Here is a 13,417-nt window from a genome sequence, read left to right as displayed (position 1 = left end):
TCGAATTTATTTATAATTTTAAAAAATAATAATCCAACATCTAGAAATATAACAAATAATATCTATAATTGTAAAAATATACACAAAAAATACAAAACAACAATACAATAATATTCATGTATGAGTAAGAGTGATGTCAAATGTAGTAGATCGGACTAGTTTATGTTGGCAATTTTTTTATAAAAAAATGAGTTCTAAAATTTAGCTATTTTTTAAATGAGTTTTAAAATTGAATTCCATTTTTTTTGCTAAACAAATATTCAATGTAATTTTTTATATTAATTGATCTTGTTGTGACTTTTGGTTTATAACAGATTAGTTAATAAATTATTCACAAACAGATTAAAATCGTATGTTAAATGAATTGTTATAGAAATTTGTTATAAAGTTAAATTTTGTATCATATGAAATGATATTGTATTTGTATAAGTTCTATTGAAAATTAAAAACAAACTTATAATGTCCTACTCATAATAATTAGTTCGTAAAAAATGGATTGGAGAAATAATTGTAGATTCAAAGTATCACGGTTTAAACATTTTAAATACTTCAGAAAACAGAGCTCGCAAATTAACACTATTTAAAATCTAAAAATCACTCAATATTTCAAATTATTTTACTTCGATTCAATATTAATTCAATTAAGTCAGATTTATTAGTATATTAAATTATATAAAAAAAATTGAATTAATCCGGTTCCCGGTTAGGAACCGGAACCGGAACCGGTACTGGAATCGAACCTATTTTCCGGTTCCCGGTTCCTCAATTAACCGATTGTTTTTGAGTTCCAGTTCCGATTAACCAAAAGCCGGAGAACCATTTAAGCCCCGATTAAGCACCCCTATTAAGTTACCCACTGATTAGCTATATTGATTGTAGATCATGTAATAAGGCTAAAATCATTCTTTAATTTCGTTTTTATAGTTGTATAAGTTGGCGCGATTTTGGCGCCATTTGTATTCTATATTTCGTATTAGCAAATGTGTCGATATTCCGAAACCCATGGAGCGCCCCCTTTCTCTCCACCAATCTTCACCTCGCAACCAAACCCCAATTCTTCAACAATCATTTTATTCTTCCCTTCCCCTTCCCCCCTTTGTCGAATTCCACCTTAATGTTTTCCAGTAATATCGCACAAAGATGGGGTAACAGCTTGGTCACATTTTCATATTGAAATCAGGTAAAACAAATTGGGGTTTCCCACCATCTCCTTGCTCTGTTTTTCATTTTTTGCCCGTCTTGATTAGTTGCTCAATTCTTCTGTATATTTGAAGGCTGATTTTTTTTTTGGTAATTTTTCGTTGATCGTATTATTCAACATCTGACATAGTTTCATCTCTTTTGGTGATAGTCTTTGTTGCTCCAGATATTTAATATTAATATCGCGAGCAATTGGGGCTTTTCTACTGCGTGTTTGATTAATCGTTATTGAAGGCATAGTGTATTGCAACGATAAAGAGAAAACTGGGATTCTAGCTGTTTTACAACGTTACTTGTTAGCTAACTGATTACATTAGGTGATATAGCCCCGGATCCGACGTCGTACTGAGAGTTCGTATTGAATTGAGAGGTTTTACTTGTAAGGCGGCATGATTTTTGTAGAGATACGTAAACAGACATGGATTGCTTGAGAATGTGCTTCCAAGTGGAATTGATCTCTGAGTGTAGACATGGACAGTAAGTTCTGTGGACAGACTGATGCTGATTCTCCCAGCTCGACACGAAGTAATCACAATATAAACCTGCGTAACATCTCTGTGCAGACAGGGGAAGAATTTTTAGATGAATTTTTGAGGAGAAGAGTTCCTCTTGCAAATGATTCCGATCAGAGCCCCCTGAGTAAAACAGGTTCTGATGTTGTGCAGAATGACCGTAATACAAGTCTTCGTGATACTAGGAAAAGAGATACTGATAGTTGTCCAGATTATTTAGATTTCTCTTCTGGCGAGGGACATGCAGTTGAGGTGAATTCCAAGTATTCTGTGAATGGATCAAATGCATATTACAGGGAATTGCAGGTGAATGGGCAGAATCATAGAGAGTTTTCCGGGAATTTGGATACTGGCGGTCCATCTGGTCCACTTGTCTCCTCATCAGGGTCTCCTCTTTCAAATCTGAGTTCTAGTAAAGGATCAGGATCATTTTCAGTAAACTTAAAATTCCTATGCAGTTTTGGAGGAAAAATATTGCCACGACCAAATGATGGGAAACTTAGATATGTTGGTGGTGATACACGGATTATATCGCTAGGGAAAAATGCAACCTATCTGGACCTTTTGAAAAAAACTATGGTGATCTGTAAGTACCATCATACGATCAAATACCAACTTCCCGGTGAAGATCTGGATGCACTTATATCTGTGGCTTCTGATGAAGATCTTTATCTTATGATCGAAGAATATCAAGATCTAGGGAAAATATCTCAGCGATTGAGACTTTTTCTTGTTGCTTCTGGTGATCTTGAGCGTCCATATTCTTCAGAAGGTAGGACTATGCAGCAAGGTGATGCCGATTCTCCATATGTTGTTGCTGTTAACGGTATGGTGGATTCTAGCCCTCTTAGAAGCTACAGCAGGGAGAGCTTGGAAAGCCAGTGGACAAATAATGTCGAGAGTCCAGCTCTACAAATGGACTCCCCTGCTTCTTTTCGTCATTTAGAAAATCAAAATGGAGGTGGTTCGTTAAATACCACATGGACACTTTCAAGCCCTAGCGGACAGGTCTTTAGTACTCCTCAATTACCTTCCACGACCTATGTGTCACCATCTCCGTTGTCTCTTTTTCAGTTTACAGATCCCAATGCTTCCTACATGAAAGGGTGGGAAGATGTTCATTCTTCATATGCATATACGAGCAATTTTCCATATGTTATGGAAAGCTCTGCAAACAAAAATCCCCGTTGTTTTGAGGCTTCAGTCTATTACCATAACCAGTGTGTTGATACGCAGCCTGTTATGGATAGCTCAAATCAAAACAACTATATGGTACAAGCACATGCTACTCCTTTAGTAATGTCTCAGTTTCATATGCCTAATAAAGACTTTCAGCCTTCACCATATGCTCCCAGGTTTGTCGATCCTAGGGTAGGTTTTTCGAATGTGCCACCACATTCCGAAAAGTTAGTTCCTTCTCAAGATAAATTTGGTTTTTCTCCAGTTAATGGTGGTAATGCCAACTCTCACTGGATAAACACCAATCGTATTCTTGAATCACAGCCAACGAATGAAGTGTCATCAAGTGTCCCTTTAGGACAAGAGACAGAAAAGATTTCATTGGCTTTTACTGGAGAAAAGTTACCATCCCTTGCAATGTCTGTTTCATCTCTTCAGGAAGTTGAAGACCAGAAGGAACGTGAAAAAGATCAAGTAACTAGGAATGAATATCAAGTTTTTCATGAAACTGTCAATCTTAACCAGGATTTTATTGAATGGGGGGAAGATACACTAATGCCGGTGAAGAATGATTATGTTGATCAGGATAGGGAAACTTATGCCATTGAGAAGAATTCTATCTTAAATGACGAGTTTTTGGAGCACACAAAGAATTTGCCTCAAATAATCTGCCGCGCAGATTCACAACTCTCTCTTCATGTCTCAAAGTCTATGTTGCAGATGAATGGAAGCAAAAACTCTTCTTCATCATTTAGTACTGCAGAATATCCAGCTGATTACTGGAAAGAGCTTTCTGGAAACTGCCAAATAAGTAAGAATGAACCTGAATTTCTCATCAAGAGCCAAACAGGACCTCATGCAATTGACTGTGATACAGCTTTCTTTGATAGTCATGTGCTTCATCCTGTTTCAACCAATGGAAATACCCAGTCACAATGTGTCGATCCAGTTCTTCATCTAGATAATTCTAGTGCACGTTTATGCCTGACAGATCATCTCAGATTTCCAGAAACAACCTTAGACCATGCTATAGACGGAGACATCTCTAGCCAGAAGGAAATGGTGATGAAGTCTAGTGACATGGAAAGTTCTCATGAATGCAAAAATAAGAAAATTCCCTACATAAATTCTCTGGAGGACTTGATTATTGTAAATGACACCTTTGGCAACTCTCAGTACCCAAATAATTGTCATAAATCTGGCATACTGCAAGGTCCTGTTAAAGTTGAAGATGCGGCTCTGCAACTTGTAATCCCTACCTCCTCAACAAATGCCATTCCAAAACCAGATGAACACAATGAAGCTGCTGAGTCCCCTGAAGATACACCAGGAACTGAAAGTCATCTCTCTGAATTAAATGATTATGTATAACATTATTAGTACTTCAATTTCCAAATATGAGGTGTTGATTTTTGGTGGAATCTGATTTACTTGTACCTTCAAATATAGAATGTTGAAGTTGATGAAGTAACTACAATTGAATCGTTTAGTGAAGCTGCAGTCATTGAAATGGAAGCTAGCATCTATGGTTTGCAGGTTCACCACTACACTAGCTTCTCTAGCATGCTAAGTTTTTCCTTCAAATTTGTCGTTTCATTCGCTCATGATCGCGTGGGGAAGAATCCTTTTATTTAAAATATAAAATAACTTTGATTATGAAAGTTAGATGCATAAACCTTTAGTTAATATTTGTGTCATACTGCATGTAGTATGTACCAATTTTCTGCAAAGGTGTCTGGGTATGTCTATTTTCTGTACAAATAGATGTTTATGTGCATTACCATACATATGCATGCCTGTTACGCCTCATAAACCCATAACTCACTAAACAAGCATGTGTTTGATAATGCAAGTTTAAGTTTATTCATATTTTAAACATTATAACTTTCAGCATGATACCACATCTTTCTCGTGTCAGTTATCTTTTGAGATGATGTCTGATAATTGTCAAATTAAATTTTATCCTATTTTATGGAAAGATGAGAAAGTTATTATCGTATAACATACTATATAACTATAATACCTTTATTGAAAACATATGAAATTTAATACATTGATTTTGTACTACTACAACTATAAGATTTGGTTGTTGACTAGATTCTCATTAGAGAATGGCTCTCTGCTTCTATTGAAGTTTGTGAGTTGTTAGGTGACTTGATGCATCATATTTTTACTAAGTAGTTATATAGGTGCTGGGAAAATCCAAAGCTACCTACCAAATGGTCTTTCTTTCTTTCTTTCAGTCACTCCTTTGGCAATACGCTAAGATGTAACTGGCGTAGCTGCTCGAGACCTCTTGGAGCATGATTACTTCTAGAAAGTTCTTTGATGCTATCGTTCTCTTATGTGTTGTTGTTCTTCTTACTTGAGCAATATTCGTTTATGAAAATGTATTTTTCTCTTAGCAAAAAGTAAACCTTAGTGGAAATTAGCTACCTACTAGTTTGGCACTGATTTTTCTGTGTGACAAAAATTGATTTTGTAATGTCAACTGAATACCACAAAACTTGGGCAGACCATAAGAAATTCTGATCTTGAAGACCTACAAGAGTTAGGATCTGGCACCTTTGGAACAGTATTTCATGGAAAGTGGAGGGGGACAGATGTTGCAATCAAGAGAATAAAAAAGAGCTGCTTTGCTGGGAGATCCTCCGAACAAGAAAAACTGGTTTGTCCCGACTTGAAGACATAACTGAAACATCTTAGTTCTTCTTAAGTTTGAGTATTGAATGAGATTTTTCGATTTCATAAAATACTCGCCAAAGTTCTTTCCAGGAAAAACCATATTGATTCAGACATGATTCAATTTCTCCTTTGGAAAACCCAAAGACTTAACACCATCCACTCTTATTACAGGCCAAAGATTTCTGGAGGGAGGCTAAAATACTTTCCACACTTCACCATCCCAATATAGTAGCTTTCTATGGGGTGGTTCCAGATGGACCTGGGGGAACATTGGCCACTGTTACAGAATACTTGGTAAACGGGTCATTACGACATGTCCTCTTGAGGAAGGGTCGGTGAGTTAATGTGTTTCTCATTTTCTTCTCAGTTTTAAATTTGGAAAATGGACCTTGAGTTAGGTTCCCATTGCAGAGTATTGGATCAGCGTAGAAAGGTTATAATTGCACTGGATGCTGCTTTTGGCATGGAATACTTGCATTTGAAAAATATTGTTCATTTTGATTTGAAGTGTGACAACTTGCTAGTTAACTTGGGCGACCCTCACCGGCCTGTGTGCAAGGTAATTTACTGTGTCTTTGCCTTGAGGATTAATTTCTTTTTCTAATACTGCCCTAATCTGAAATTTAAATACTAACCAAACTTCAGGTTGGTGATTTCGGACTATCAAGAATCAAGCGGAATACGCTTGTTTCAGGAGGTGTTCGAGGAACACTTCCTTGGATGGCTCCAGAATTACTAAATGGAAATAGCAGTCGGGTTTCTGAGAAAGTGAGACTTCTTTCATAAAGATACATAGAGTACTGTGGCTATCACCAATCATCTGTATCTGAACAAACCATTCCGACAGGTAGATGTTTTCTCCTTTGGCATCGCATTGTGGGAGATTTTGACAGGAGAAGAACCTTATATGAATATGCACTGTGGTGCTATCATAGGTAAGCTTTCTGAGTACATTAATCTTATTGTATCTATATAGAAACTTATGATAAAATGAGTACACTTAGGGGGTGTTCGGTTTGCAAGATTGTATCCGGGATTAAATTTGTATTGTGTTTGGTTCATGAGATTCAATCTCACAACTCAATCCTAGATGGATAATCATGGGATAATTAGTCATAGCTAACCCCCAATGACCAAAATAATCTCACAACTCAATCCTAGATTATATCATGGTATTATTTTATCTTGGCATCCGAACACCACCTTACATATTAGTAGCATGTTTGAGCTTTCTCGGTGTATTGTGGTCGAGCTAGGGGTTGAGTAGCACGTGGTGTCGACTCTGTTACATGCAGGTGGAATTGTGAGTGACACGCTGAGGCCACCAGTGCCAGAACGATGTGATCCAGAGTGGAGAAAGCTGATGGAACAGTGCTGGTCGCATGAGCCTGAAGCGAGGCCGCCGTTTTCGGAGATAACGAGGAGGCTGCAAGGAATGTCTAAGGCTATCCTGCCAAAGAGAGTGAATAGAGTTAAGAGATGAATGAGAAGGCATAAATCATGAAAGATGTTTCTCTTCTTTTTCAAAGGGCCTTCCAGTCCTTGAGCTGTTGCATATCTGTTTTTATGTGTACAAAACATTCTCTGCTTCTTCATTGGAAGTGTGCAATGTTACCAAATCTTGAAAAAGAGCTTACTTTTATGGAGTTCAAAACTTGCCTTTTTCAGTTATTTGTATATAGACAGGTTTGATTAGGTAAGACTTAAGAGGATAGAAGCATATGCTTAGTTTAGTACTTATCACTCCCTCCGTCCCACTTCAAGTTTTCAATTTTTATTAACCACCGTTGCGGCATGGAGGAGGTCGTCCGTCCACCGTTGCAGATGCTCTAAACATATTAACCACAATTCCTAAAATCCCGTGGTAATTAATAAATATGTCATCTTAGACGGGACAGAGGGATTAAGAGATTGTGATTTTTAGTCTCATATGTAAGTTTTGTAAGGAATGTTATGTTCATTTAAAATCATCCAATTCTAATATCTCCAACCTTCGTCACCGAATTTTCAAGCATTTTTATGTAAATTTTATATACTACTAAACAAACAAACAAATTTCATTTCTAGGAAACCAACGTCCGCTGCTGCGCTTGCGCAGCTGGCACGGCTGCTCGATGCATCGAGCACGTCCGTGCCAGCGAGCAGGTGACGTGGCGGCACGCGATTGGGCAACGGCATAGCCGTTGCCTTTGAATATTTTTATTTTTTTAAAAAAAATTCGGTATTTAATTTTAAAAATCGATAAAAAAAATATTTTCCAAATCCCAAAAATATGGCCGTTTTTTTGCCCGTTTTTCTGAATTTTTTTATTTTTTCCCCCCAAAATCATCTATAAATACACACATTCATCATCCATTTATCGTATCAAATCATCTCTCATTCATCTCTCATTCATAATTCTCATACATACTATCTACACCTTCATCTCTCACTCAAAACCTCAAATGGATTTCACCCATCTTATGGCGGAAGCGGAGCGCGAAGAACAAGAATACTACGAACAACATCGTGCCGCTTACGAAGCATATGTCGCGGCGAATACCCCCGCTCCTCCTTCTCAACGAACTAGATCAACTCGCCGCTACATCCATCGTGACCGGGAGGGAGCCCACGAAAGGCTCGTTGCCGACCAGCCGCAGTTTCCGGCAGATTACTTAAGGCACCGTTTTCGCATGTCAAAGCGCTTGTTTATGCGAATTGTCAACACATTGTCCGCACGTGTTGAATTCTTCCAAACATGTCCAGATGCCGCCGGCCGGCAAAGTATCACGCCATTGCAGAAGTGTACGTGTGCCATCCGACAACTCGCTACTGGGCAAACGGCCGACCTCTTCAACGAGTATTTGCATATCGGTGAGTCCACTGAAATCCTTTGTCTAAAAATTTTTTGCGATGGCGTTCGTTCAGCTTTCGGTGATGAATTCCTTCGGGTACCCACCACCGATGATTGCCAACGGTTGCTTTGTCTTCAAGAATCAGTCCATGGCTTTCCCGGAATGATTGGCAGCATTGACTGCATGCATTGGAGGTGGAAAAATTGTCCGACTGCTTGGAGGAGGCAACACCTAAGCGGTCACAAAGGCGGCGGCCCAACACTTATCCTTGAGGCGGTCGCCGACTACCGCCTATGGATTTGGCATACATATTTCGGCGTTGCCGGATCCAACAACGACTTGAACGTGCTCTATTCTTCACCACTCTTCAATGATGTGATGAATGGTGTAGCACCGGCGATCGACTTCACCATCAACGGAAATACATACCACATGGGTTACTATCTCGCCGATGGTATCTACCCAAGGTGGTCGACTTTCGTGGAGACGCTCAGCAACCCGCACGACCCGAGACGGGTTCTTTTTGCGCAGCGTCAAAAGTCCACGCGGAAAGACGTCGAAAGAGCCTTTGGGGTCCTTCAAGCCCGAGTCAACATTGTGAAGGCCCCCGGCTCGGCTCTGGTACGTGAATAATATCGCCGACATCATGTACACGTGTATTATCTTACACAACATGATCATAGTCCACGAAGGACCGAGGGCGGCTAGCTTCTACAACGAGGATGAAGTCGGAAGCTCAACCGCGAGGTCTCCCCCACGCCGAGGTGTGCATACGACGGTGGGCCAGAGGATCGAGACACGGCACACAATGCGCGATACCCGAATCCACATTGAGCTACAAGAAGACCTAATCAAACACATGTGGGTGAAATTCGGCAACGAGTAGTGGTTTTTTTTATTTTTAGTATTTTAATTATGTAATTTTTTATTTTTAGGATTTTAATTATGTCGTTTTTATTTTATTTGTCATTTGTAATATTATTTAGGTTTTTTTAATGAATTTTAATATTATGGAAATGTTTTTTGTTTACTTGAATTTTAAATTGAATTATTCTCGTCTTTGCGGAAGAGCACAGCTGTGAGTGTTGTACTCTTTCCAGGGAGCAGAGTGGGGCCGGACCCACAACCGTACTCTCTGGCAAGAGCACGGTTGTGGGTGCTCTTAATTGGAGAGAGAAAATATGGATGTAAATATTAATGGAGAAAGAGTTGAATAATTTAATTGAGGTGAGAAAGAGTTATTAGATGTATTAATTGGAAAGAGAAAGTTAGCAAAAATAGAAATGTGTCATAATATTTGGAACAAACTAAAAAGGAAAGTGTATCATTTTAGCTGAGACGAAGGGAGGGGGAGTATATAACTCAAGGGCCAAAAATACAATTTACCTTGTATAAAATCTTGCGGTAATTCTTGCTAATTAAGTGGTGAAATAAATATTATTGCGGTAAATCTTTGCAAACAACACGATATGTAGCCAAAAAAACACACAGAATCAGTACAAAACTAAGCCTCAAATATTAGAATTGAATTGTCAGATAATGAACAAGAAGTAGCAGAGACTATCCATATGATCACCACATCAAACTACTACAGTTTCATACCATCAGGCTTGTACAAGAAATATAGATCGATCCCCCAGAGTTTGAATGCCTTCCTTTTTCAAACAGAAGCCGTTCATCAAACACATCGCAGCAGGAGTAGGATGCCACAGAAAAACAAGAAGCACCTCATTCCGGGTCAGGTGAGCCACCAGGGACCAACTGCATACAAAACAACAACCACTCAGTTTATTGAAGGGAAGAAATGAAATAGGAGCGACGGGCTTTCGAATACATGTTCAACAGCTGTGTCAGACTTACTATGGCAATGTTGTTGCCGTTGAGCAAGATTTGGTCAAGTTTTGTAATACGGCGTCCTTCAGAAGTGATCTCACTGAAATAAACATACACAAAGGTTGAAGACCACGGTGATACTTGATAAGAGGAAGCGTTCAGAATGATGCAACATTTAAGAATTTGAGATGTGGAAGAAAGATCATTTGCTAAGTGATATAGTTTAAACAAACACCCTTCCATAGTTAACTAGCCATCGCACGAAGAACGAGAATATATAGACATGAACTAGTTCGAAAGTAAAACATACACTAGCATATTGAACTCATTATTTGCAAATTCATACTTCTGCATTTTGTGCGAGTCATTACGGTTATGAAGACAACCAAGTAAATTACAATTTAAATTGACTAAACGAGGATCCAGCTTCCAAACCATCGAAAACTAGAGAAGCCAAAGCTTCCGAAAGGGCATCAAAAACAGGACCCAAAAACTGGAGACAATGCACACAACTAGAATCCACTTTACAATTATTAACTTAAAATAAATGAGCCCCCTTGCAATGGATAACCAAAAAAAGGCACTAAAGTTTTCTATATTCACTCCAAATCTAATACTCCCTCCGTTTCCTAAAAATAGAAATTCTTTCCTTTTCGGTCCGTTTCCTAAAAATAGAAACCTTCCATTTAGAAAATGGAATCCACAATCCACAAACACTAATTCCACTAATTTTTTCTCTTCCTCTCGCTCACTTTGCCCATTTTTCTCTTCCTATCTCTTACTTTACCAATTTTGCAACAAAACACGTGCCGTTTCCAAAGTTCTTATTTTTAGGAAACGGGGGAGTGGTATATTTTTCAAGTACACAACTTATTGACTATGCAGCTAAGACCATAAAAATGCCCTACATCATGGAGTAGATGCTCAAGCAAACCCTTTGGAAACTTTTCTACTTTCAAATATCAGTAAGGTCTTCCTGATTGACAAGATCATACAAATCAAGAAGCCCTTTTGAGCCAAGTGTTATAACTTGAGAAACTGCAGCTCCGCATTTGTATAAACGCATAAAAAATGCTCAAAATGCACAATTCAACAGGCAAGCAAATCCATTAACGCTTGTCTAAATCAACGAAATCCATCAAAATCAGCAAATCATCCACAAATTTACCAACAACATAACAAATATCACTCCACATTTAGAGAAGCAAAAAAACATGTCCAATTACAAACAAAAGCTTGAAGAAACAAGGCTTACTATTCAGTAACATCTTCCAACACCATATTAACATAGACATCGAAGCCGCGGAGGGTACCCACCAGCTCCTTGTCGCCCTTCATTATCACCCATATTTTCGACCCAATGCATCGGTCAATCAACTCTGAAGCGCAACGAACAAAATTTCAAATCCACGAAAATGCTTACATAACAAATAACTAACTGAACCGAAATGGAAAAGGACCTGACGGCAGGAGCTGCGATGGATTGTTGGACGACATGAACGAATACTTGGAAAAAAAATTACGAGGGTTTTCTGAAAAAAAAATTAAAAAGAAATAAGGAGGGTTTTTCGATTAGGTGTTTTGGGCCGAAAATAGTAGGGAGTATTTTCATCTTATTATAGTTTCCGTTATGACTATGAGTTACGAATTTTTATGGGCCGGAATAGGCCCAGAGGGTCAATGTGTGGTTTTGGGCTGGGCTTTTGATAATGAATCTACTAGTAAGGGTCGCTCGGTTTGTGAGATTGTATCTAGGGATTCCATATGTAATGTGTTTGATTCCCGAGATTGAATCTCACAACTCAATCATAAATGAATAATCATATAATAATTAGTCACAGCAGATTCATCCAACTAAATTAATCTCATCACATGTTAAATTATATATTTGTACTATTTTATCTAGTACCTAAACCGCACAGTAGATTATCCATTACTAATTTCTTAAATTCATTCATTCACTCACTCACTGCATTATTTCACTTTTTTCCTACTTCCTTATTTAATAAACGATATATAAATTCCATTATTCCTTCTCTTAACTGTACGTGTGTCCCACTTATTTTATTTAATAATTTATTTATTCCAATTTAATAAAAGTACAAAATTCATTAAAAACCTAAAATTATGTTTTATTGAAAATTGAAAATTTATTTTATTGGAAGGGGTAAAATAGATAATCTTAATCCGAATCACTAATTGTTGTGGCTAAATTTCACTGCAAAAAATGACGTTTTCCGAGCACCAAATGTGCTCGGAAATTGGACAATGTTCTCAGAAAATGGTGTATTTCCGAGCAACAAAGGTGGTCTGCATTACCTTCACCGGAAACTTTTTCGAGTACTTTGCGAGCACATGACTGAAGAATTTCATGCATCAATAATGTGCTCGGAAAATGGTCAACAAACGTGACTACCTTAATGTGCTCGCAAATTTTCGAGCACCATAAATGTGCTCGCAAATTTGGTCCTTGTAGTTGGAATTTCCAAGCACCGCATAGTGCTCGGAATCGCTTATCAGTTTTATATATTATTATTATTTTTTTTTTCAAATTCTTATTTTAATATTTTTTGAATTATTAATTGCATACATAGAGTAAATAAATTCAAAAATGATAAATAACATCTTTTACACACTTCATTTGTCAAAATACTCAATCTATTTTTAGTTTCTTCATCAGCTATGTGAAAGAGTATATAATTCATTTCTTTTGCTCAAACACATAATATCACATCAATATTTTAAAAGTTCAATATCAATTTGGCAGTGGCAATATATCAAGACATGAGTAATCAAATAGAAACCCAAAATCTCATGTGAAATATATAACTCATTTCTTTTGCTCTAAAATCAGTTCTAACTAGTTAATATATGTAATAAAACTGATACGGGATATAGGAGTAATGAAAAATAAAATACCACCGTTAGATTGATCAAGAGACCTGATATTCTATTTTACTTTGGAAGGGAGCTAATATTCTCTCCGTATATTTATTTATGTTTTAGTATTATTTAGTTATTATGATTTTATTTACTTTCCCTAGTAGTTAGGATTTGATTTGTTTTCCTAGTTAATAGAAGATTTTTTTGTACGACACACACATATTATAAATATGTGTGGAGTCTTTCATTATTATTAAGCAGAATGAATTAAATTAATATTTATCATTCTCT

At 37.4% G+C, this 13,417-nt stretch overlaps 2 protein-coding genes across 3 annotated transcripts; one reads left to right on the top strand and one right to left on the bottom strand.

The window, feature by feature from the left end:
- Positions 1-999: 999 nt before the first annotated feature.
- LOC121776579 lies at positions 1,000-7,205 on the top strand. Of its 2 annotated transcripts, XM_042173778.1 has the most exons (9): positions 1,000-1,180; positions 1,352-4,256; positions 4,341-4,427; positions 5,407-5,559; positions 5,748-5,911; positions 5,988-6,135; positions 6,222-6,344; positions 6,424-6,511; positions 6,872-7,205. In XM_042173778.1, the coding sequence occupies exons 2-9, from the start codon at positions 1,671-1,673 to the stop codon at positions 7,057-7,059; spliced, it is 3,537 nt and encodes a 1,178-aa protein (XP_042029712.1). In that variant the 5' UTR covers positions 1,000-1,180; positions 1,352-1,670; the 3' UTR covers positions 7,060-7,205. The 2 variants fall into 2 exon arrangements, 1 of the variants encoding a protein (XP_042029712.1); XR_006045333.1 differs by lacking the exons at positions 6,424-6,511; positions 6,872-7,205 and having other exon boundaries at positions 5,748-5,907; positions 6,222-6,335.
- Positions 7,206-9,903: 2,698 nt separating this feature from the next.
- LOC121776063 (sm-like protein LSM5) lies at positions 9,904-11,826 on the bottom strand. Its single transcript, XM_042173183.1, has 4 exons — positions 11,704-11,826; positions 11,499-11,622; positions 10,271-10,343; positions 9,904-10,171 (listed from the first exon to the last, which is right to left on the bottom strand). Exons 1-4 carry the CDS (start codon positions 11,738-11,740, stop codon positions 10,139-10,141), a joined length of 267 nt encoding a protein of 88 aa, XP_042029117.1. The 5' UTR covers positions 11,741-11,826; the 3' UTR covers positions 9,904-10,138.
- Between the last annotated feature and the right edge of the window lie 1,591 nt (positions 11,827-13,417).

Source organism: Salvia splendens, chromosome 18, assembly GCF_004379255.2.
Source record: "Salvia splendens isolate huo1 chromosome 18, SspV2, whole genome shotgun sequence".
Classification (NCBI taxonomy): domain Eukaryota; kingdom Viridiplantae; phylum Streptophyta; class Magnoliopsida; order Lamiales; family Lamiaceae; genus Salvia; species Salvia splendens.
Note: the sequence above shows the minus strand (reverse complement) of the source record. Positions and strands in the feature narration are given on the sequence as shown.